At 38.9% G+C, this 24499-nt stretch overlaps 1 protein-coding gene across 8 annotated transcripts in view; it reads left to right on the top strand.

The window, feature by feature from the left end:
• Nucleotides 1-24499, top strand: part of ZBTB8OS (zinc finger and BTB domain containing 8 opposite strand) — a 47068-nt gene that overhangs the window by 2947 nt on the left and 19622 nt on the right. For 4 of the 8 annotated variants that reach the window (XM_079152389.1, XM_079152391.1, XM_079152390.1 and 1 more), the window contains exons 2-6: nucleotides 4720-4744; nucleotides 5010-5131; nucleotides 5727-5809; nucleotides 7620-7672; nucleotides 9535-9571. In XM_079152389.1, coding sequence (XP_079008515.1) covers nucleotides 4720-4744; nucleotides 5010-5131; nucleotides 5727-5809; nucleotides 7620-7672; nucleotides 9535-9571 — 320 coding nt within the window. Of the gene's footprint in view, nucleotides 1-4719; nucleotides 4745-5009; nucleotides 5132-5726; nucleotides 5810-7619; nucleotides 7673-9534; nucleotides 9572-15102; nucleotides 18073-21653; nucleotides 24259-24499 lie in introns of those variants that run through there. The other 4 variants (XM_079152392.1, XM_079152388.1, XM_079152394.1 and 1 more) reach the window with 4 other exon arrangements.

Raw genomic sequence — 24499 nt, 5'->3', positions numbered from 1 at the left:
CCCCAGCACTACAAACAAATGAAATTCTTTTTCTTTTGCATATCTGTGGTGCTAGGGGTAGAAACCAGGATCTCCCATGCTCACGAGCACTCATCACTGAGCTACATCCCCAACCCAAGGGTGGGTTATAATCGTGCATTCAAATTAAATGAACATACTGCAACACATTAAAAATATGTGAACAGAAGGTAGTGGTGCATGCCTATAATCCCAGCGACTATGGAGGCTGAGGCAGGAGAATTGCAAGTTTGATGCTAGCCTCAGTAATTTAATGAGGCCCAAAACATTTTAGCAAGACCCTGTCAAAAAAAGGACTGGGATGTGGCTCAGTAGTAAAGTACCCCTGTGTTAAATCCCCAGTACCATAAATAAATAAATAAAAATAAATAAAAATTAATAAAAGTATTTGAAAAAAATGCAAAACAGTGTTGCCTCAGCCTACAAAGTTGCTGGGATCACAGGCATGTGTCACTGCACCCAGCAATGTCATCTTTGTGAACTGATTTTTTAAAAATTAAAGTATAATTTAATATCACAACGAAGTGCTCAGATCTTAAAATGTAAAGTCCAGTGAGTTTTGCTAAACACAGACGTCTGTGTAAACAACATTCTAATCAAACAATAAAACATTTTCATCACCCTACAAAGTTCTGCCCTGCTTTTTGCAGTCAGACTCTCATTCTCTTACTTTGAGGCAAATATTGTCTCCCACCTCTAAATGGGAATTGAACCCAGGGATACTAATAAAGTTATATCCCTAAGCCCTCTTAATTTTTAAAATATTTGAGAGCAGGTCACATTAAGTTCCCAGGCTGGTTTCAAACTTGCAAATTTTTTTGCCTCAGGCTCCTGAATAGCTGGGATTACAGGGTATCCAGATTACAGGTGCACACCACCATGCCTTGTTCACATTGTGTTTTCTATCCCCATACCTTAATTTTTTTCTTTCTCTTTTTTTGAGGTGGGGGGAATTGAACCCAGGGCCTCACACATGCTAGGCAGGCACTCTACCACTGAGCTACATCCCAGCCCCTTTTTTAAAAGTTTAAAAATAAATAAATAAATAATTACCTAGGTGTTTCTCGAATTTATAATCTTCCTGCCTCAGCCTTCCAAGTAGCTCAGATTACAGGCATACATAATTACACCTGGCACCATAGCTTAATTTTTTCTGTTTTAGAGTTTCATTTAAATAGAACCACAAAGTATAGATTCTTTCTTTCTTTTTTTGTGCGTGTGGGGGGGTACTGGGGATTGAACCTGGGGTGCTTTATCACTTAGCCACATTCCCCAGTCCTTTTTATTTTTATTTTGAGACAGGGTCTCGCTAAATTACATAGGGCCTCACTAAATTGCTGAGGCTGGCCTGGAATTGTGATACTCCTGTCTTGGCTTCCCAGTCATGGGATTATAGGTATGTACCACCATGCCAGTTTTAGCATGGATTCTTTTGTGTGGCTTCTTCATCTAGGCCATAGGTAAACACAGCTAGTTTTGTTTGTTTTTATGTATACTGATTTAGGGTTTAACCCAGGAGCACTTTACCACTACATCCCCAGTCCTTTTTATTTTTGGTTTTGAGACATGGTCCCTCTGAAGTTGCTAGGGCTGACCTCCAAATGACAATAGGGGAAAGAGATGAACTCCATTCCAATTTGTGAAGGGATGATTGGGTGTTTTTATAGGGAGAATGAGGGAGGGTGAGAGCTAGTGTTCAGATGAGTCAGAGAAATAACAAAGTACAAAGAGCTGGTCAGTGTAAATGCGATAATACCAGTTATATCTGCTAGGTAACAGTTATGGAAGTTCTGAACCTATCCTCCCACAGAGACTGGGAGACAAAGCCCTTCCAGGAGATTACATTTCAAAGGAATGTGTCTTAGGTCCTTGAAAAAGATACTTCTAAGTTGTAAGAGATATATATTCATAATTGTAACCCCCTTTTAGTACTTGCTCTAAGAAAGGAAGGTTGGGGGCCTATGTCAGGTTTCAGCTAGAATAAACTGTAAAATCTGCCTGTTAAGCTTTTTTCAGGTAGGGATGATAACTGAGACTGCTGGAAGCCAGCCATGATCATTTGATCAAGAGCAGGGGTTCATGTGAACTTCTTAAATGCTGAGAGTTTACAGTTCTTACTGAACAGTATTTTTAGATTCATGTTAATGCCTGTTAGCAGTAGTTGATTTTTATTGCTGAGTATTATTCCATTGTATGATTATATTTCAGTTTATCTCCTCTCTTATTAATGAACATTGGGTTTTTAATTTTTGGAAACAAAATTATTTTGAAATTTTTATTTTTTTTTATTTTCTATACTAGGGATTTAACCCAGGGACATTTTGCAACTGAGGCACATCCCCAGCCCTTTTTATGTCTTATTTAGAGACAGGGTCTCACTGAGTTGCTTAGGGCTTTACTAAATTGCTGAGACTGGCTTTGAACTCACGATCCTCTTTCCTCAGCCTCCTGAGCCACTGGGATTACAGGCATGTACCACCATGCCTGGCTATACTTTTCATTTTGACATAGGTTTTCACTAAATTGCTGAGGGCCTGGTTTAAGTTGCTGAAGCTGGCCTTGAACTTGCCGTCCTCCTACCTCTGGGATTATAGAAGTATACCACCACTCCCAGCTTTTCTGAACATTCTCACATGTCCATTTTGGCCACATACTTGGATATCTCCAAGGTTACTACTTGTCATTTTCTTTACTTTGTCATCTCTGCTGGTCATTGAGCTCTTTATTACCCCAAACTTAGTAAGTGCTCAGTAATATTTCTCAGTGATTTAGAGATGAATTTGAACTTTGAGTGCCACTGAAAGATGATGTGTTATAGTGGAAAGCACATGAGCCAGGAGTCAGAAAACTTCAATTCCAGTCCCAGTTCTATCTTTATAAACAGTATTATAGCCCTGAAAAAGACACACAGTTCTGGATTTCAGGTTTATTTATTTATTTATTTATTTTGGGTGCTGGGGATCAAACCCAGGGCCTTGTGCTTGCAAGGCAGGCACTCTACCGACTGAGCTATCTCCCCAGCCCCTTCAGGTTTATTTTTTAAACAAAGGAATTATGTTAAATAATCTCTAAGAAGTTCTTCTAGCCTCAATATCTTTTGACCCCAAATAGGAAGAATTGATGGAAGTCATGATACAGGTGAAAAATAGACTCTTCAGTGTTGAGGTAGCAGATCCAGTGGAGCCATGCTACATTCACAGTTGTAACTTTCTGATCTTCCTGTGAAAATATGAGGAAAAAGTTCATAATATGTATTGTGGAGTTTACTTTCTACAATTAGGCTAGCTGTGCTGGGTATAGTGGTACATGCCTATAATCCCAACTACTCGAGGCTTGAGGCAGGAGAATCACAAGTTCAAAGCCAGCCTCAGCAATTTAGCAAGACCCTATCTCAAATAAAAAAGGCAGGGTTCTAGAGATATGGCTCAGTGGTTAAGTGCCGCTGGATTCAAACCATGATATTAAAAAATTTGGATTTTGCTTGCTGTTCATGAAAAGAGAACTCAGAAAAATCTGGAATTTCATACTTTATACAATGATGTACTTCCTAAAATTTTTATCATTCGCACAGTAGAAACTTAGAAAAGATAATGATTTATTTGGTTGAGGAAAAATTACTGATAGCAGGAAAAGACATTTACTGAGAAACTATCATATAATAGACTTTTTTTTTTTTTTTTTTTGGTACTGAGAATTGAACTCGGGCACATACCACTGAATCACATCCTCAGCACTTTTTATTTTTTGAGACAGAGTTTCACTAAATTGCTGAGGTTGGCTCTGAACTTATGATCCTCCTACCTCAGCCTCCCATGTTGCTAGGATTATAGGCAGCACCACTAGCCTGGTATATAGTAGACACTTTTTAAGACGGGAGTCTTACTATGTTGCCCAGGCTGACTTTGAACTCCTAGGCTCAAGCTATCCTGCCTCAGCCTCCCCAATAGTGGGGACTACAGGTGCACACTACCAAACCCTGCTTAGACCATTTTAAAACACCTAGAAGACCCGGACTTTACTGCCTTTCAGAAATTGTCATTTGTTTAAATAGGAATCTTGGTTTTGCTGGGTTCATTTTTAAACATGGTAGTACACACCTGTAATCCCAATGACTCGAGCATTTGAGGCAAGAGGATTACAAATTTGAAACCAACTTCAGCAAATTGGTGAGGCCCTCAGTAACTTAATGAGACCCTATCTCAAAAAATAAAAAGGTCTAGGGATATGTCTCAGTGGGTGAACACCCCTGAGTTCAATCCTAGTATTAATAAGATAAAATAAAATATTAAAGGCTGGGGGCTGGGGTTGTGGCTCAGTGGTAGAGCGCTTGCCTGGTGCGTGTGAGGCTCTGGGTCAATCCTGAGCACCATATAAAAATAAATAAATAGAGGTATTGTGTCCATCTATTAAAAAAAAAAAAAAAAAAAACCACTGGGGGTATTGCTCAGTGTAAAGTACCCCTGAATTCAGTCCCCAGTACAATAAATAAATAAGTAAATAAAAAAGAAGAGTGGTTTTAAAAAAAAAATAACCCTAACAAAGCACTTAACTTTGTTGAGTAGATAGCAAAAGCTCTGGGCTGCCTCAATTTTCTTGTTTTTCAAGGATGGTGTTCTTAATAATGAATAATGAACTAGTTTTTTCTTATGGTTTGAGGGTCAAGTTTAGTGACTTTTAAATGTTTTTCCCTTTCTCCCTCAGATTTGGATCATACAGCAGATGTCCAGTGAGTATAGTAGGAATTTGTTCTTTTGAATTCATGTCTCTAAATAGGAAGGCTGAATGTTTTAATCTGGGTGTTCCTTTTATTTTTCTACTCTGTTTTATTCTTAACATAAAAATGATGACTTAAAAGCACCAGTTTGGATGCCATTAAATTAAGGTCATTAGTTTTGTATTTACCAAACTGATTTTATTTTGACTTTGCTATTGAGTTTTTTTTTTTTTACAGTGGATTATATTACACAGAGAGCATGAATATATTTCTGTAGGTTACATGCATGGGGAGATACTCTGGAGGAAGCATTTGAGCAGTGTGCAATGGCCATGTTTGGTTACATGACAGATACTGGGACTGTGGAACCCCTCCAAACGATAGAAGTAGAAACCCAAGGTAATTAATGCATTCACAAGGAAAAAATTGTTATGCACATATGCGGTGTTCTTAAATAATCCAAGTATATTTTCACAGTAAGAACAATAGAATTTGGGGCTGGGGTTGTGACTCAGCGGTAGAGCACTTGCCTAGCATGTATGAGGCACTGGGTTCAATTCTCAGGACCATGTATAAATAAATGAATAAAATAAAGGTCCATCAACAACTTAAAAAGAAAAAAAAAAAACAAAACAGAATTTGCTGAGCATGGTGGCACATGCCTGTAATCGCAGAGGCTTAGGAAGCTGAGGCAGGAGGATTGCAAAAGCCATCCTCAGCAACTTAGTATGGCCCTAAGCAATTTAGTGAGGCCCTGTCTCCAAATAAAATATAAAAAAAGGACTGGGGGTGAGGTTCAGTGGTTAAGTGCCCCTGGGTTCAATCCCTGGTACAAAAAACAAAACAAAAAAGAAAAAAACAACGAAGTTGATTATGTGCCCAATTTTCCTTTCAACTAACCTAAGAAATTCATTACACTTTTAAATTGAAACAAGGTTTTAGATACCAGAATTATTAAACTTGTACTATTATGGCCCTTTTTTATCCTATGTAGGAGATGACTTACAGTCTCTTCTGTTTCACTTTTTGGACGAGTGGCTTTATAAGTTCAGTGCTGATGAATTCTTCATACCCCGGGTAAGCAAGAGTTTTTCTTTTTAATGGAGCAAATGGGTTCTTAGTTCAGATTTTTAAATTGAAAAATTGATTTAAAATAGAATATGTGCCAGGCATAATCCCAGTGACTCAAGAGGCTAAGGCAGGAGGATCACAAGTTGGTTACCAGCCTTAGCTCCTTAGTGAGATCCTGTCTCAAAATTTTAAAAAATAGAAAAGGCTGGGGATGTAGCTCAGTGGTAAAGCCCCAGTGCCAATTAAAAAAAAAAAACCAAGATAAAATAAACTAGCTAGACGGTGCATTCTCGTAATCCCAGATGCTTAGAAGACTGAGGCAGTAGGATCTCAAGTTCAAAGCCAACCTCAGCAATTTAGTGAGACCCTATCTCAGAATAAAAAGTCTGGGGATGCAATTCAGTGGTAAAACAGCCCTGGGTGTAATCCCCAGTACCAGTACCCACTCCTCGAACAAAAACAAAAAGAAACCATGATGCAAAACTAATCCCCACAGACATTGTAAAATATTGATTTGCATAAATTATAGCCACTTCTTCATTAACCTGAGTTTTCTTTTGTATATGCATTCTGTTCTCTTGTTCTTTCTTTTTAGTACTGGGGATTAAACTCAGTAGTGCTTAATCATTCAGCCACATCTCCAGTCTCTTCGTGTTTTATTTATTTATTTGTTTTTTTTTTTTTGCGGTGCTGGGGATTGAACCCAGGGCCTTGTGCTTACAAGGCAAGCACTCTACCAACTGAGCTATATCCCCAGCCCTCATGTTTTATTTTGAGACAGGGTCTTCCTAAATTGGTGTGGCAAGCCTCAAATTTGCATTCCTCCTGCCTTAGCCTCCCAAGTCTCTAGGATTACAGGCATATGGCGCTATGTCTGAATGTACTTAAATCTGTGATCATGTACTTGTCACTAATAGGATTGTATGATAAGGAGAAACCTAAAGTCTTTATCTGTATTCTTTATGTCTCCCAAGTTTGAGCCGTTTATGTCTATACATATGTTCCTTTTGTTCCATTTAAAGTTCAGCAGCTCTGATACTTTGGTCTAAGTTCAACAATTGCTGCTTCTAGTTTTCCTTAATTTAAAAAAAGGAGAAGCCATATGGAGATTTCTTGCAGCTGTCAACCTCTAGAAGGAACACCTCTCCAAATCATCCTTACTTATCACATGGCCCTCCCTGCTTCCTTAATTCCTCTATTATCTTCTTTATCATCTCTACCCATACTCTATCAACTGAGTCACTCTTCCTACAAAATTCAAGTGTCAGAAGTATCATAAAAATAGACTGACAATGTGTTGGGGTTGTGGTTCAGTGGTAGAGCACTTGCCTAGCGTGTGTGAGGCCCTGGGTTCAATCCTCAGCACCATGTTAAAATAAATAAATTTTTTAAAAAAATACACTGACAAAAGGAAAAGGGGGGGAAAAAGGCTGAGAATGACTGAAATCTTATATCCTTCTCCTCTACCATGTATCTTACAGAGGTGTTCGTTTAACTCTCCTTTTGTTTTCTTTTCCTTTTTTCTTGATGTTGGAGATTGAACTCAGAGCCTCACAGTTAGTAAGCACGTGCTCTACTACTCTGCTACACCTTAACCCCTTCAGTCATGTTTTCACATTGTATATTTTTCAAGAATATCTCCTTGAATATGCAAGAATATCTTAGTTCCTTGAAATGCATTTAGTTTGTTCTGTTTTAATTTTCCTTACTTCAGAGAAGTTGGATGCCATTATTTTCTAGAAAAAGTAACCTAGAGATGTTTTAGAAGATGGTCTAGTGGAAACATTTTTTTAATTAAATTTTTTTTTCTCTTTAGGAAGTAAAAGTACTTAATATTGATCAAAGAAATTTTAAATTGCGTTCAATTGGGTAAGTTTTGAAACTTTTTAAAAAGTAGCAGGTCGTGAAGGATGTCAGTTGTATTCTTCATTGAACTTGGTGGGCAGAAAGACAAATAGAAATGTTAAGTCAGGACCATTTGCATTGGGCAACATGTTGCATACTGAGAGTGTGAGAGATACCAGGGAGTGAGGACTCATCTGAACTTTGGATGATCAGAAACTGTCAGAATAAAGTTAATTCTGCTTGTTAAGCCTGATTCCCAATTTGTTGATTAAGGGGGAAAATTTTTAAAAGTGTGTGTGTGTGTGTATAGTTTGTTTATACATACATACGTTTGTATGTATAAATAAAATTACTAAATGGCACAGCATAAAGCCCAGCTTGGTGAATGAGAAACACTGACACATCCTTTATCATAGCTCATCACTTCTAGACCCACTCAAACCAGTTTTCTTCTATACAAATTATACCTTTCTTTTCCTTCCAGAATTTGCAGACACTCGATTATTTCACTTTGGACTTGTTTCTTTAGTCACTTAATTATATCTTCTAGGTTATTCTATATATAGCTTATCTTTACCATTTCATATTGAATTTTATTAGTTTCTTTTTATAAAATGAGGTCTTTTATTATCTTCTCCTTTTCCTTTTATCCCTGCAACACATTCTATTGCTCACATAAGCCTATGTACAGGTACTTTTTCCTATGAAGTAGTGGAATACTGCATACATTAGGCCAATCAATTTTTTTCCCCTCTTTTTTGAAGCCAGAGGCTCTTTACCACTGAGCTATATACCCAACTTTTTTAATTTTTTATTTTGAGACAGGGTCTCACTAAGTTGCTGAGGCTGGTCTCAAACTTGTGATCCTCCTGCCTTAGCCTCCTGAGTTTCTGGGATTATGGGTGTGTGCCACTGTGCCTGGCAGGCAAATTGACATTTAACTGTTAACATTATGTTAGATTCCCCAGCACCAAAAAAAACAAAAAAACAAAAACCAAAAAAAATTATGTTAGAATTACCTTTACTGTTAATATGCTTTTGCATCATAATGTGTAAAAGGTGTATATTATTTACATTAGAATATAATAGTATTTTTATATATTTGTGATATCTTCTTTTTTTAATAAAATAAACAGGTTTGTCCAACTACTTTAGCTAGGAAGTAGTTGAACAGAATTTTTAAAAAATATTTTAGGTATTAATAGACCTTCATTTTTATTCATTTATTTATACATGGTGCTGAGAATCGAACTCAGTGCCTTACACATGCTAGGCAAGTGCTCTACCACTGAGCCACACAACCCCAGTCCCTGAACAGAATTTTAAAGATTTGCTGTTTCTGCTGTACCATCTTGTGATAGTCAGCCCTCATTTATGTCAAAAGGAGAGAAGAAAATTCTAAGTTCATGGAGAGTACCTTTCTAGGGCTTTCTGTATACAGACTATGGATATTTTGAGAAAAGTTATAAAATGCAAATCAAACTCAGACCTACTTTCTCCATGGAAGATATTACTTAATTGGTTCTATAGCTCGGAGTGCAGTGAAAATTTTGAACATGACACCCTATTATGAAATAATACTCATTTAACAGGATTTATTGATAATCCGCCATAAGCACACTGTATTGGGGCTTTGTTTTGTTTTGTTTTGTTTTGTTTTGTTTTGTTTGAGAGCAACTGTTAAACTTGAGAGTAACCAATGGCTAGTAGATATAAGTCCTTGCACTTGCTGACAAAGTGAAATCTGTTTAGCTTCCCTGCCCCTTCCCTCTTTTGAATCTCTAGTATCTGAACCATGTTTATAAGGCTTATTTTAAAATATGTAAAGAGAGAACAAATGTAAAATTTTTGGAAATCTTAATCATGTTTTAATTTTACTTCTCAAGGTGGGGAGAAGAATTTTCATTGTCCAAGCACCCTCAGGTATGTTTTAAAGTCTAGCCATTGAAAACCTTTTATACTTTCTTACCATAAAATTCATAAGTGTGACAAAAACCTTCAACTCATTCTAATCATTGTTATCATAAGTTTTTCTTAAACTTTCTGACCTCTCTGGATATGTTAAAGCACTGTGATTTACACATCTGATTAGGTGTGTTAGGAATCAGCATTGTGCTCTGAGGCCAGGTTTGTTACAGAATGTTGTAGAACTTAAAAGTCCATTTGCCTTTTTGAACTAGTTTCTTCTACAATGAAGGTATAGGACTAGATTGTTCTCTAAAGTACTTTCTACCTCTTCTGTATTTTCCAAGCTGTATATACTGACTGTAATAGTTAAACTTCTGGGAACAGGGCTTAACAGATTTTTTTCTGTAAAGGGTCAAATAATAAATGTATTAAGATTTGCAAGGGCTGGGAATGTAGCTCAGTTGGTAGAGTGCTTGCCTCACAAGCACAAGGCCCTGGGTTCAATCCCCAGCATCGCAAAAAAAAAAAAAAAAAAAAAAAAAAGATTTTTAGGCCAAGAGCAATGGAAGAGCAACTACTGAGCTCTTCTGTTGTAGCTCTAAAGCAGTCATAGAAGATAGATAAATGAATGTGTTTCTGTTGCATTAAAACTTTATTTATGGACATTGAAATTTAAATTTCATATTTTCAAATGTCATTTTTTTTTTTTTTTTAGCTGAGGTACTGGGGATTGAACCTAGGGGCGCTTAAACACTGACCTGCATTCCCCAGCCCTTTTTTGTTTTTTAGAGACAGGGTCTTATTGAGTTGCTTAGGGCCTCGCTAAGTTGCTGAGGCTGGCTTTGAACTCATGATTCTTCTGCCTCAGCCTCCTGAGTCACTTGGATTATAGGTGTGCGCCACCATGCCCAGTATCCCTAGACCTTTTTATTTTTATTTTGAGACAGGGTCTCTAAGTTGCAGATGACCTTCCTAAATTGCTTAGGCTGGCCTGAAACTCTGGATCCTTCTATCTCAGCCTTCGTAGTAGCTGGAGTTATAGGCATGTGCCACCATGCCTGGCTTACTTAGAGATTTAAAACCATTGTTATTTTGCGAGATTATACAAAAATAGATGGCAGGCAAGATTTGACCAATGGGCTATAGTTTGCTGACCCTTGTATTTAGACCAAGGAAGCCTAAATTATAAATTAGTGCCCGATGACTGGGGAAAATCCTGGTTGCTTCCAGTAACCACAGTATCATTTCTTCAACTACAGTATAATGAAATGAAGCCTGATGAGGAACTTGTGTGTAGTAGCTTTTTCAACAAGGTTAAGAGGAAAGAGAAGCATAAAAAGAAAAGAAACCAGCCAGGTGCAGTGGGGCACGGCAACAATCCCAGTAACTTGGGATCCTGAGGCAAGAGGATCACAAGTTTGAGGCCAGCCTGGGTAGTTTATTGAGACCTTGTCTAAAATAAAAAATTCAAAATGGTTAGGGTAGCTTTGGTAAAGCACTCCTGGGTTCAATTCTTAGTATGGCCAAAAAGAAAAAAAGAGAGAGAAAGAGAATGAGAAACCAAAAAAGAGGGGCATGTGAATTGAAAACATACTTTTAATAAAAACAGCACACTGGATTTTTCCAAAGTAAACTAGTATATTCAGGATGTAACATTTTAAGGAGACCTAAGAGGGGTTAACCATTAACATATCCCTTGGGGTTCCTTTTAGCAGGGAAATACTGCCATGAATGGGATAATAATGTGGCCTAGGATGGTAGTTTTGTTCTCTAAAGTTAATAGAATATGACTGACATAGTATACCAGAAAGGTAAATCCCAAAAGGCTAGCTAATGAAACAGTAAATCATTGAAGTATGATGCATCCATTTCCCAACAGTGAGCTAACTCATGGACGGTACTTTACTCATATCTCTCACTTACCCAAATTCTATGAAATATCTATATAGTATGAAATAATGAAATACTGTGTCTCTAAGACTGGTGTATGGATACTGCATTTCATTAAAAGTAAATAACAACCACTTATTTGATTCCAGTGCTATGTAAATGTAATCAATAAGTACTATTTTTGAATTTAATATATTCAAGAATCTATGAATCTGATACACATTCTTATTTTAGAGTTTTGCTAGTGTGAAAGTTTTACTTATTATTTTTAATTAATGATCAAATAACCCTTCAAAGCAAAAAAGACTGTTTTATGAATGCCATGTTAAAATATTTTGTGATAGGGCTGTGGCTTAGTGGTAGAGCACTTTTCTAGCATGTGTGAGGCAATATGTTTAATCCCCAGCACTGCAAAAAAATTAATAAATAAAATATCTGGAATATTCCTGAAATATTTCCTAGGTTTTATTTATTTATTTATTTTTTATTTTTTTTGCAGTGCTGGGGATTGAACCCAGGGCCTTGTGCTTGCGAGGCGAGCACTCTACCAACCGAGCTATCTTCCCAGCCCTTTCCTAGGTTTTAAAAAAATCTTTCCAGTTCTAATGTCATCCTTATCTTTTCTCCACTAATCCATATTCCATCCATTTGTTAATTCATATATACATTCAGCAAATATTTATCAAATGCCTATAATGTACTAGACGTTATTTTAGGCACTTTAGGTAGAAAGTTAACATGGTGCCCAAGATCTCCACTCTTATTGAGCTTGAAATCTAGTGAGAGAAGAGAACCAAACAATTAAACAAGTAAATCATATCATTATCACTGTTGGAAAATAGTGCCAACAGAGCACGGTTAAGTTGGGATTGGGAAAGGTTAGTCAGAAAAGGCATAACTGAGGAGGTGACATTGGAGCAGAGGCCAGAGAGATGAGAAATGAGCACAGAGATGGGAAAAGAACTTTCCAGGCAGAAGTAGATATAAAGAATCTGAAGCAAGCAAGATTATATTCAAAGAACAGCAAGGACAGTGCTGTTGGAGCAGAAGTTGTTGCGGGGGTATAGTAAGAGCCGAGGTTGTACAGATAGACATGACCACAGACTTGAGGATCTCATATGAATTTTAAAATGACTAAGAGTAGACTATAGCTGGGTTGGGTGGTACATGCCAATAATCCCAGAGATTCAGGAGGCTTAGGCAAGAGCATCACAGGTTCAAGACCAGCCTCAGCAACTTAGTAAGATTCTGTCTCAAAATAAAAAATAAAAAGGACTGGGGATGTAGCTCAGTGGTAGATTACCCCTGTGTTCAATCCTCAGTACCAAAGAAAAAAGAAAAAAAGTTTCAGTTTATCTCTGTCTTTATCCTAAATTCCTATAGTAATAGGACTAAATAAGATTCACAAGTAGCAGAAGTAGTGGAGAGAACTGAGCCGCAGGACATGAAATTTGGAAGAGAGGAATCAAAAAGGACAAGAGAACATAAACACTGAGGAACGGCCATTGGGTTTACAATCAGAAGACTCGCGAGTAAACTGGGCAGGGTGGCTCTTGTCTAATCCCAGTGAGTCAGGAGGCTGAGGTAGGAGAATCACAAGTTCAAGGCCAGCCTCAGCCACTTAATATGACCCTGTCTCAAAATAAAAAATAAAAAGGCCTGGGATGTAGCTCAGTGGTAAAGCATCCCTGGATTAGATTAGATCCTCAGTACCAAAAAAAGAAAAAAGAGGGCTGGGGAGATAACTCAGCTGGTAGAGTGCTTGCCTTGCAAGCACAAGGCCCTGAGTTTGATCCCCAGTACTGCAAAAAAAAAAAAAAAAAAAGAGGACTTATGTACTTATTTCTATCAATATTTGAGTTAAAGAAGGAATGATACATACTGGAAAAGTAGAGGCAGCATATGTATGATCTTGGAAGAGACTGCAGAAAAGGGGAATAGATGGATAGAACAGTGGTAGCTAGAGAGGACTGTAGCTAGGAAGAGAGGTTTTTTGTTTTAGTACTGGGGATTGAACCCAGGGGCGATTGAGCACTGAGCCACATTCCTAGCCCTTTTTTTTATTTGCTGAGGGTCTCCCTAAGTTGCTGAGGCTGGTCTTGAACTTGCAATCCACCTGCCTCAACCTCCCTAATTATGGGGATTACAGACATGTGCCACCATGCCCTGCAGATTTTTGTCTTGTTTTAGCTAGAAGCTTTGTAGCACCATTATATGCAAAGTGGAAATGATCTAGGGAGGAGGGAAGAATTGATAAACCAGAAGAGGAGAGGATAGTTTCAGAACAAAAACTTTTTTGTTAAGGGTGTGTGTTTGAAATCAAGTGCTCAGATAGAGAAGTCAGCAATCTCTGGTAGGAGCAGGAACAGTCCATTCATTGTAACTGCAGGCAAGGCTAATGTGAGTTCAGATGCAGCAGGATGGTAGATTTGATGGTGGGAAGATGAGTCAGTTCCTCTTGATTGCTTGCATTTTCTCTAGGAAGCATGGTTGATTAGAATGAGAATGAATGACTGATGGGTGTAATGACACTTGCCTATAATCTCAGCTACTCTGGAGGCTAAGGCAGGAGGATCACAAGTTCAAAGGCAGCCTCAGCAATTTAGGAGGCCCTAAGCAACTCAGCAAAATCCTGTCTCAAAATATAAAATTTTAAAAAAGGGCTGGGGAATGTAGCTCAGTGGCTAAGGGCCCCTGCATTAAATCACTGTTATAAAAAAAGAAGAAGAAAATGAATGATGGATGCTAAAGAAGATGTGAAGTAATTTTCTGAGTGAAGGACAAAGGGGACTTAGAAATAAGTGGTCAGTGCTGAATGCCTTTTTGAGATTTGCAGATATACATATAGGGTATTACTAGTCAGCCTTCTGTGTGCTGCCTTAGGGTAGAAAATGAAATTTGATGTAGGTGGTGATTTCTCCAAGTGATTGTGGTAGAGGAGAAAATGCAAAGGCAATGCCACTCATACCCTGTGAAATATTTGAATTTTTTATGTGCAGTAGAGCTAGCAATGTGCCATTCACCAATGCTTGGTACATTTTGTGATATACAGAACTATTGTAGATACTTTTTAGAGCTGGAAGGGACTTGAGAGAACTAATCCTGTGGTTCTGAACTGGGGTAAGGTGGCTGAGGCTGATGTATCAGAATAATGTGGAGATCTTTGACCTGGAAGCTGTATCTCGCTTTCTAGCTAGACTTGAAGAGAATTTACAAGAGGAAAAGTGAATTATTGCCAGCTGAGGAGAAGAGAATTGGAGATCCTAGGGCCTAAGTTGGAGAATGAGGGGGTAGTTAGGGACTACAAGGAACCCTAGCCAAAGAGTAGAAAACCTTGTGTTCTTTGATTCATCCCATTTTTAAATGAAAAAACGGATGCCCAGACCTAGCTTCCTTGCCCAAGTGGAATCACAGCCTGGAGTGGAGTTCCACCTCCTAACTCCAGGTCAGTACTTATTCGGCTCTATGTACATTTTTCCTCTCCTTTTTATTGGATCAGCATATACTATTATCCTAATTTGATAAGTAGTTGTTTTATGTGGATTTTTAGTTTTTTAGAATGGTATTAGAATTTTGACTTTCTGACAGTTGTTGCTAAAGTTAATAACTCTGATTCTTTTTTTTTCTATTTGTTTTTTCTCTAATCCCAACTTCAGGGAACAGAAGTCAAAGCAATAACATATTCAGCAATGCAGGTCTATAATGAAGAGAAGCCAGAAGTTTTTGTGATAGTTGATATTTAAAATACCAAAAAAGAAAGAAAGAAAGAAAAGGAAAGAAAGACGAACTCCTATGAAGAACTTTTTTTCAAAATCCTCCTTTTGAGAAGATCAGTGATTTGATTTCTGTGGTATCTTGATAAATGGGCATTTATGCATCAGGAATTTTTAACTTAAAGTGTGACTTTCAGAAATGGAAAATCAGCAGAGCCTTGGTCTGTGTTCCCTACAAATTCAGACTTTGAAGAATTCTTCAGTGCTTGAGGGCAGCTATGTTCCCTCCTGTGTTCATTCCCTGCTATGGCAGCAAGTACCCCAGATTCTTCTAATGGAATGAGAGTCCTCCAGTTTGGTCCCAGAAGGGATCACTGATATAAGTAACAGTTGGGATAGAATCCAGTTTGGAAAAAAGAATAATATGAGAAAATAACATTTCTTTACCTAGAATTCATTTTTCTTCTAAATTGATTAAGACACATATTCTGTCTGTACCTAAGGGATGTCATGTTTTACATAACTGTGGGACAGTTATTCTGTATTCCAGTTGGTTTTCTTACAAGAACTGACTAGAAGAATTCTGTAGGATTTTCTTTATCATACTCTCAAATTTTTAAAAAATATTTTTTTAGTTTTCAATGTACCTCTCTTTTCTTTATTTATATGTGGTGCTGAGAATCGAACCCAGTGCCTCACACATGCTAGGCAAACACTCTACTTCTGAGCCACAATCCCAGCCTTCATACTCTTACTAAGCAGTGATAATGGATGACATTTTTCTGTTTTCTCATAAGAAAAATTTGATAGTAGTTAGGTACATTGGCACAGACCTGTAATCTCAGCAATTACCGATGCTGATACAAGAGAATTGCAAGTTTGAGAACCAGCCTCAGCAACTTAGGGAGACCCTAAGCAATTTAGTGACACTCTATCACGAAGTAAAGGGCTGGGGATGTGGCTTAGTGGTAAAGTACCCTGTTAAAATCTCCAGTACCAAAGAAAGAAAAATCTGATGCTATACCTCGCTTTTTTGAGAGGGAGGGGGGCAGTACTGGAAATTTGGGTACTATGTCACCATACCCAGCTGACACTTTTTGGGGGGGGGCGGGTACAGGGGATTGACACAGTGGCACCTAACCATTGAGCCACATCCCTAGCCCTTTTTATTTTTTGAGATGGTCTCTGAGTTGCTTAGGGCCTTGCTAATTTCCTTTGGCTTTGAACTTGCCATCCTCCTGCTGTACCCCCACCACATCCCAGTTGCTGGGATGAAGGTGTATGCCACCTTGCCTGGCTCTTTGTTGTAAAAAGTTCTTTAGAGATAGGAGGCTAGGGAAACAACTTTAAAGTTATCTGGAGTTTGGGGGTTTAGCTCACTGGCAAAGTGCTTGCCTAGCATGCACAAGGCCCTGAGTTTGGTACTTGGCCTTGAAAAAGAAAAAAAAGTTATCTGAACTTTTTTTTTGTATGAGTGGTGCTGGGAATCAAATCCAGGGCCTCCAGAATGCTATACAAGCACTCTAACTCGCACTCCAGAGATACTGGTATTATAGGAGTGAGCCACCACTCTGGGCTCTTATCTAAACTTTTTTGAGAGGGGTGGAGGGGTACTGGGAATTGAACCCAGGAACACTCAACTACTCAGCCACATTTTGTATTTTATTTAGAGACAGGGTCTCACTGAGTGAGACTGCTGCTGAGGCTGACTTTGAACTTGTGATCCCCCTGCCTCAGCCTTCTCAGCCACTGGGATTACAGTTGTGCACCACTGTGACTGCTTTTCTGAACTTCTTTAAGTAGATAATTTGCAAGTTGATTTGCAACCTTAGTTTATGATATCCTCTCAGAGCATAAAATTGACACCTGGTAGTGCCAAATGTCAGCACAGGGTGCTGAGCCTGCATTAAAAGAAAAGGATTAGGGGCTGGGATTGTGACTCAGTGGTAGAATGCTTGCCTAGCATGTGTGAGGCACTGGGTTCAATCCTCAGCACCACATAAAAATAAATAAAACAAAGGTATTTTTTTAAAAAGGGAAGTGATTAGGTGCTGGGTAGCATGTGTGAGGCACTAGGTTTAATTCTCAGCACCAGATGTAAATAAGTAAAGGTCCATCAACAACTGATAAAAATATTTTTTTTTAAAAAAGAAGGGATTATAGATGTGCTTTCTAAATGTTCTTTTGGCCCTGTATTTTTTTCCTCTGGATGTATAAAAAAGTAGGACTCATAAATGTGAGGCCAAGAGCCTGGGGTTTAAAAAGCAGCTCTTCAAATGAATGTATAACAGGATCGCTGGGGAGTGTTTCTTTCTTCGTACTGATGCATGTTTTGTCAGTTTGAAGTATAACTCTCAAAGCAGGAAAAACATCCAGAAGACTCCTTACTTTTTAGGGTGGTTTTCCAGACTGAGATGGGCCCTTTTTTACTGTAGACCCTTTTGCATACCATCACCTGATGAGGCTTAATTGAGACAATGATCAATGAAATATGAAGGCAATGAAAACCAAACGTGGAGAAAGAAAAGCTCAGGAGTGGGACTATGGTAAAACCAGGTGAGGTATAGGCTTGCCTAGGGAAAAAATGAGTTAGCCATCTCTCTCACCAATGCTAAGTAATAGAATTCATGAAAAACAAGTCAGACTGGGTGCAGCCTATAATCCCAGTGGCTCAGGCAGGTGAGGCAGGAGGATCACAAGTTCAAAGTCAGCCTCAACAACTTAGTGAGACCCTAAGAAACTCAGTAAGACCCTGTTTCTAAATCAAATACAGGGACTGTGGTTGTGGCTCAGTGGTACAGTACTTTCCTGGCATGCATGATGCCTTGGGTCCGATCCTCAGTACCTCCTATAAGTAAATAAAATAAAGATCCATCAACACCAAAAAAAATTTAAATAAATAAAATACAAAAAGGGCTGGGATGTGGCTCAATCCCTGGGCCTTCCCCTGCCCCCCCCCAAAAAAAAAAAACAAAAAAAAAAAACAACAGGTAAGGCCTAAGGCAGTGGCATGTGCCTATAATCCTAGCTGCTTGGGAGTCTGAGGCAGGAGGATCACAAGTTCAAAGTTAGCAAGGCCCTGTCTCAAAATATATAAGACGGGCTGGGGATGTGGCTCAGTGTGTTAAGTGCCCCTGGGTTCAATTCCCTGTATGGTGGGGGGAAGGGTAGGCACAGTGGCACATGTCTATAATCCCAGCTATTTGGGAAGGTGAGGCAGGAGGATAGCAAGTTCAAGGCCACTCTGGGCAACTTAGACCCTGTCTAAAAGATAAAAAATAATTCAGTTGGAAGAACACCAGTTGGGCATGTGTGAAGCCCATTAAAAATCAAAATGAAACACAGGAAATACTGTGTCTTTATCAAGAAAAAGCATTTGGGGAGATACATTTTTCTATTTAGTATCTAGAGCAAACTCTTTTTTTCCCCCTTTTTTTTTGGGGGGGAGGGTAGGACAGTCTCCTTTCTAATGTCCTGTCCCATCCCCGCCACAGTTCCTTCAGGCATTCTGAAGCAAGTAGGTGGGCTTTAAACAGCATTCAGAAGTATATTTTTTGTAATGACAATTTGCATGACAAAAGATAGTTGCCTCTATTTCCTATAACACGGGTGTTGTAGCTCCAGTGGACTCACCTGTCCATAAGATTGTATTGTCTCTTTTTCTTTTGAGATAGCATTATTCTTTCTTGACTTTTTTCTTTTTTTCTTTTATGCTGGGATGGAACTCAGGGCCTTACTCATGTCTGGCAAATGCTGTACTACTGAGGAACACCCGAGCTCTTTGTTTTCTTTTTTTTTTTTTTTTTTTTTTTTTTTTTTTTGTATTCTTGGGAATTGAACACAGGGTCTCAGGCTATACCAAATTCTTTCCCACTAAGCTACACTTCTCAGCCCCCAGTTTTTTAATCTTTCATGTGTCCTTTTGTATCAGGGTGCAGCTGTTAGCTCAATGGCAATCAACATTTCTGTTACGAATTTAGAGTGGATTGTCTTTGAAAGTCTCAGTAAACTTTCTCCTTTTTGAGTATATAGTTCCATTTTTAGATCTCAAGAAGAGATGAAATAAATACACTGTTCTATATGTGTAAAGAAAAATCAAATTTTTAAGTCAAAGGCAGATTAAGTAGCTTGGGGGCCCTTGGATTTGGGAGGTTTTTTACCTTGGAGGTCTGGACCAGTGGCGTACATTCTAGGTATGTTATTAAGAACTACATATGGAAGTGTGTGTGTGACAGAGGGAGAGATCAAGGTTGTTTTCTGATCTTGATAAAGGACATCCCTCGCCAGGGAAATCTTTAAGCTTGTCCTGTGAAGGAAAAGGCAGGGCAAATGGCCCTGTCTAAAATTACAATTCCTCCAGTGACTTTAGCTTCAGATAAACAGCATACCTGTTGGGCATATTTTGAGATGGCCTGTCTTTTTTTTTTTTTTTTTTGGCCATATTGAGGATTGAACCCCAGGACCCTGTGCTTGACAGGCAGGCACTCTACCAACTAAGCTATATCCCCAGCCCCAAGATGGCATGTCCTAAACTCCTTGAGCTGCAAAAGATATCTCAGTTTACAGATCCTTTCATATCAGTGTCTTTATCTCCCTGATTTGTGTGTGTGTGTGTTTAAACAAATATCATGTAGGACTGTGCTACTGAGTGGAACAGCATTTGCCTAGCATGCTCCAGAGGCCTTGAGTTTTACCCCACCCCCAGCAATGCCCAAAATAAAAATAAAAAAAAACCTGCCAGGACTGGTGACACATACACCTATAATTTTGTTACCAAAAGCTCAGTCCTTATCCCCAATGCCAGTACAATAATGAGGACAAGATTTTGAGAAAAAGGAAGTTTTGTTGCTTTGCTAACAAGGGCACAGAGGACTTCTGTCCCAGAGACTGTGATTCTGTCCATTAGGGGGAAAAAGGAACTTATAGGAGGTGACTCAAGGAATCCTTCCTGAGATTAGGAAGGAGAAGAAAACATGTCAGTTTTAAAGCAGCAAGGGATATATTCAAAGCATAAAGTGGACCATTGTTACATTTCCCTACTGTCAATTTCTACATTTTCATTTCTATGGAAAAATGGGTGTTGTGTTGACATCTCCAAGCTGCTTCCTGCTGAGAAAGGGCAAAGTTGGGGGAAGTGACCCAAAGTTCTTGTTCTCTTATTAGGTGGGGTATAGACAGTTAAGTGTATTCGGCATCACAGCAGTCCAGAGGTCGAGGGCAGTTGGTGGGAGATTGGACAGGCATAGGGTAGGTGTCATGCTAAGACAAAAATAACACAGCAAAGCATTACTTTTTTTGTGAACAATCAGCACAAAAGCAATTAGTATTTCAACCAGTTTCTGAAAACCATGAAGACTAACTCAAAATCATACAAATCAGGTTTATCTATGTGAGAGGTTAGGAAAATGTGTAGGTCTGTGAAATCAGGCTCAAATTGACTTAGGACAAACTGATCCTTTGTGATCATTATTGGACACTCCCACACAAGAACCCTTCCTTTATAGCCTCCAGCTTTACTTAATTTTTGATAGGGCATATTAAGTTACATTAAAAATTAAATGTCCATGTATGACTGCTTTGGTCATACTTTCCTGCCAGGTGTTTAAGACCAAGTTGGTTAAAATTGACCTTGTTCTTATCTATACTTAGGGTCAGTTGGGAATGCTCAAGAGATTGCTCTTGGAAATGTGCGAGAAACCTCTTGGCTCCTTTAGCCTTCCTCTACCAGTTGTGTCATCTGTCAGGGTGGGTCAGGGTCTAGCTGACTATACATGGCTTCCTTTTGAAGCATCAGGGACATTTCCCTCGCCAATGACCTTCCTCTTTGATCAGGAGGTTGGGTGACTCACCAGAGTTACAGGTCTTAGAGGGATCCAGTCATTCTCTGGGTCCTGGCCAACCTTAGAGAGCAAGGGCCCTTGTCCCTTTTACTTCCTTGACTTTGGTCTCCCAAATTTTTGGTTTTAAACATCCAGCTGGCCAGTTTCACCGGTCTTAAAGTGGGAGTAACAGGTTATAACTTTAATATCTATAATTTAAAAGATACCCCTTTCATCTAGTTGGGGTCAGTATCAGTCCTTTAAGTCAACATTATATCCTATCTGTCCTGTGTGTGATGACTTATTGTCTTAAATTAGATCAGGTTGTTAGAAGTAGTGTTTCTGCAAAACATTAATAGGCAACAGTTATAAAGCTTAAAGCTTTCCAAGGAAAATATAAAGTGAACACTAATTTATCCGTGATATCTATTTAATCTCTACAAAAACCTATATATTTATCAACTCACAAGTTTTACTTTTTATAAACCTCTTACAAACCTAAATACCTTTTACAATTTATCCAAACCTTTACTTGAGTTTTGTATTATATCCTCTGTTTGAGATCACACTTTTTTTTTTTTTTTTTTTTTTTTTTTGATGGGGGTACTGGATTGGACTCAGGGGCACTCAACCAATGAGCCACATCCTCAACCCTATTTTGTATTTTATTTAAAGACAGGGTCTCACTGAGTTTCTTAGCACCTCGCCATTGCTAAGACCAGCTTTGAACTTGTGATCCTGCTTCAGCAACCCAATCCACTTGGATTACAGGCATGTGACACCACACCTGGCAAGAGAACACTGATCTTTAAAGCAAAAACAACTGTCTTTTGAACACAACTTTAAATAAGCTTAATTCTAGCCAACCTCAGAGTTATCCTAACATGGAGAAGGATGAGAGGCAGAGCCTCAATTCAGGTGAGGCTGGTCTCTTTGATGAATCTTAAAGTGTTACTTCTGAATCTGATCTTTGCCCACTTTTAAAATATTATTCTACAGAGTTCTCATATATTATTTCCTGAGTATCTGAATATCAGTTTATGTAATACAACATTACGTCTGAAATATAATTAAACAAATACTAAGAAAGTTCCTAACCCATTTTGTGGAAAAAAATGGCAGAATGTTTTCATGTTCCACACTGTCAGCCTTTGAAAAATTAGGCTGTCTATATTATCATCCCAAAATACATTTAATTTCTCATCCCAGTGTAAACAGTAACAAAAACTTTTATATATAACTGACAACAGGTTACCTTTATCTCGGGAGAGGGTTGGACAATCTGATGTACACAAAAAAAGTGCCTTAATCTTTTTTTTCTCCCAGGTTGCATTCAAGGGGTTGGAGCACAGGATATTTTTAAGCCTGACCTGTCTCCCTTATCATTATCACAGTGCCATCAACTTCAAATGAGTTCCTCACTGTCACTTGTACCCAGAGGCCTTTTTCTTATTTTAGACATATTGATATCCAATGGAGGAGGCCCTTTCCATCCTTTCTTCAGGCTTCCTTGATCCCTTTTCAGAGGCTACCAACAGGCTGGATCTAAATTCTGGGTTTGTTTACTTTTCTGGGTACAGTTGTATATCCTGCCAGCCTCCCTATGCATTTAGTTTGATGGAATACTATTAAAACATGAATTGCTCTGCACCAGTGACAGATGTCCCCTGACCAGATGGGATGTCCTGTCAGATCTTAAAAAGGGAGACCATTCCTGTCTTCAGGTCATAAACTAACTGCTGGAACTTACTGCCATGTCCTTTGTAGCCAGCACCCTCCACTCTCCATGGGCAAAAAGGCTGGAAGGCCAGGCAGAGGCCAGGTTCTCTTTGCCCATTTTTCTACCACCCAAGCAGCATTCCTGGGATTTCTTCCCCCTCCAGCCCAGGGCTTGTGTTCCCGATACACATCAAGATGCTCTGAGGCTGCTGGGGCAGAATGAGAAACAGTCCTGCACTGGATTGAAAGAATTTAAATCTTTAAAAAACCCTTTCTTCTGGTGTCCTGTTCTTGCACCCCAGAGGCAGTGCCTTTATGCATCCCCAACCTAGTTAGGGACTCTTCAGACTCTTTATCATGAAGCTGCATAAATGCCTGTATATACAGAATATCTTCTATATACTTTACTTGACAGACCAACTCCAAATGCAAAATTGTATAATTCAGAAAAAAACATTTAAAGGCCAGATTGAGTTACAGTAAAACATCTTCCTCTTAGACAGGCTCATATGTATAGGTGGCCTATTCCGCCAAGATCTCTTCCCAAGAGACTATAGGTAAGATCAACGTAGCATGGCCCACATCTTAAAGGGCCAGTAACAGAGAGGAAAAAAATACAACCAGAAAGGATCCCCCAAACGATGGCCAACTTAAGGAAACCCTTTTTTGCAGGGAGGGTACCAAGGATTGTACCTAGGAGCATTTAACCACTGAGTCACATCCTCAGCCCTTTTTATATTTTATTTTGAGACAGGGTCTCACTAAGTTGCTCAGGGCCTTGCTAAATTACTAAGACTGTCTTTGAACTTGCAATCCTCCTACCTCAGCCTCCCAAGTCACTGGGATTACAGGCATGAGCCACTGCATCCAATTTATGGAAACCTTTAAATCAGACAGACCTGCATATACAGAATTTCTTCTACTTTACTTCTGACATCAACTCCAATTGCAAGACTGTATAATTCAGAAAGCTATTCAAAGGTCAGATAATTACAGTAGAACATTACCTTTTTCTTACTTAGGCCTATAGGTGGCCCTTCCACTTTACCATGGATAGACCAACTCCAACTGCAAGACTGTACAAAAAAGAAACAGGTAACCAGAGGGGATTTCCAAAACCATGACCATTAGACAGGAACCTTTAAAACAGATCAACCAAGATCATTCCCAAGAGACTACCTATAAAATCAACACAGCATTGCTCATATCTTAAAATGTGTCTCAAAAACACAACAACCAGAGGGAATTCCCAAACCCAAGGCCAACAAACATGAGAACCTAGAACAGAGCAGAAGAGAGTAAAAATCTTGAGTCCTGCTTTACCATGACTCCAACACCAGTGGTGCCACAGATGTCCCCACAAAAAGGTACATGCCAGATGTGTGCAATCAAGGGTCTTGGCATGCACACCTGGGGACTTAACAGATGGCCAAGGGTGCATTCAGTTTCCTTTTTCTCAAAGTTGACCAAGATAGAGCAATCTGTACCATTCAGGGGGAATTGTGGGAGTTTCCCAAAGTAAAAGGGCTTTGGTAGCTGCTGGGATGGTCCCTCAGTTCCTCCCTCTTTTTTTTTTTTTTTTTTTGTGGTGGTGGGGATCAAACCCAGGGCCTTGTGTTTGCGAGGCAAGCACTTTACCGACTGAGCTATCTCCCCAGCCCAAAATGGGGGCTTTTAAAGAAGTGAGTCAAGCCATGTGCAATGGTACATGCATATAATCCTAGTGACAGGAAGCTGAGGCAGGAGGATTGCAAGTTCAAAGTCAGCCTCAGCAACTTAGCAAGACCCTAAGCAACTTGGTA

This window comes from Sciurus vulgaris (genome assembly GCF_902686455.1).
Source record: "Sciurus vulgaris genome assembly, chromosome: 1".
Taxonomy (NCBI): Eukaryota; Metazoa; Chordata; class Mammalia; order Rodentia; family Sciuridae; genus Sciurus; species Sciurus vulgaris.
This window is presented reverse-complemented; position numbering and strand designations above follow the sequence as displayed.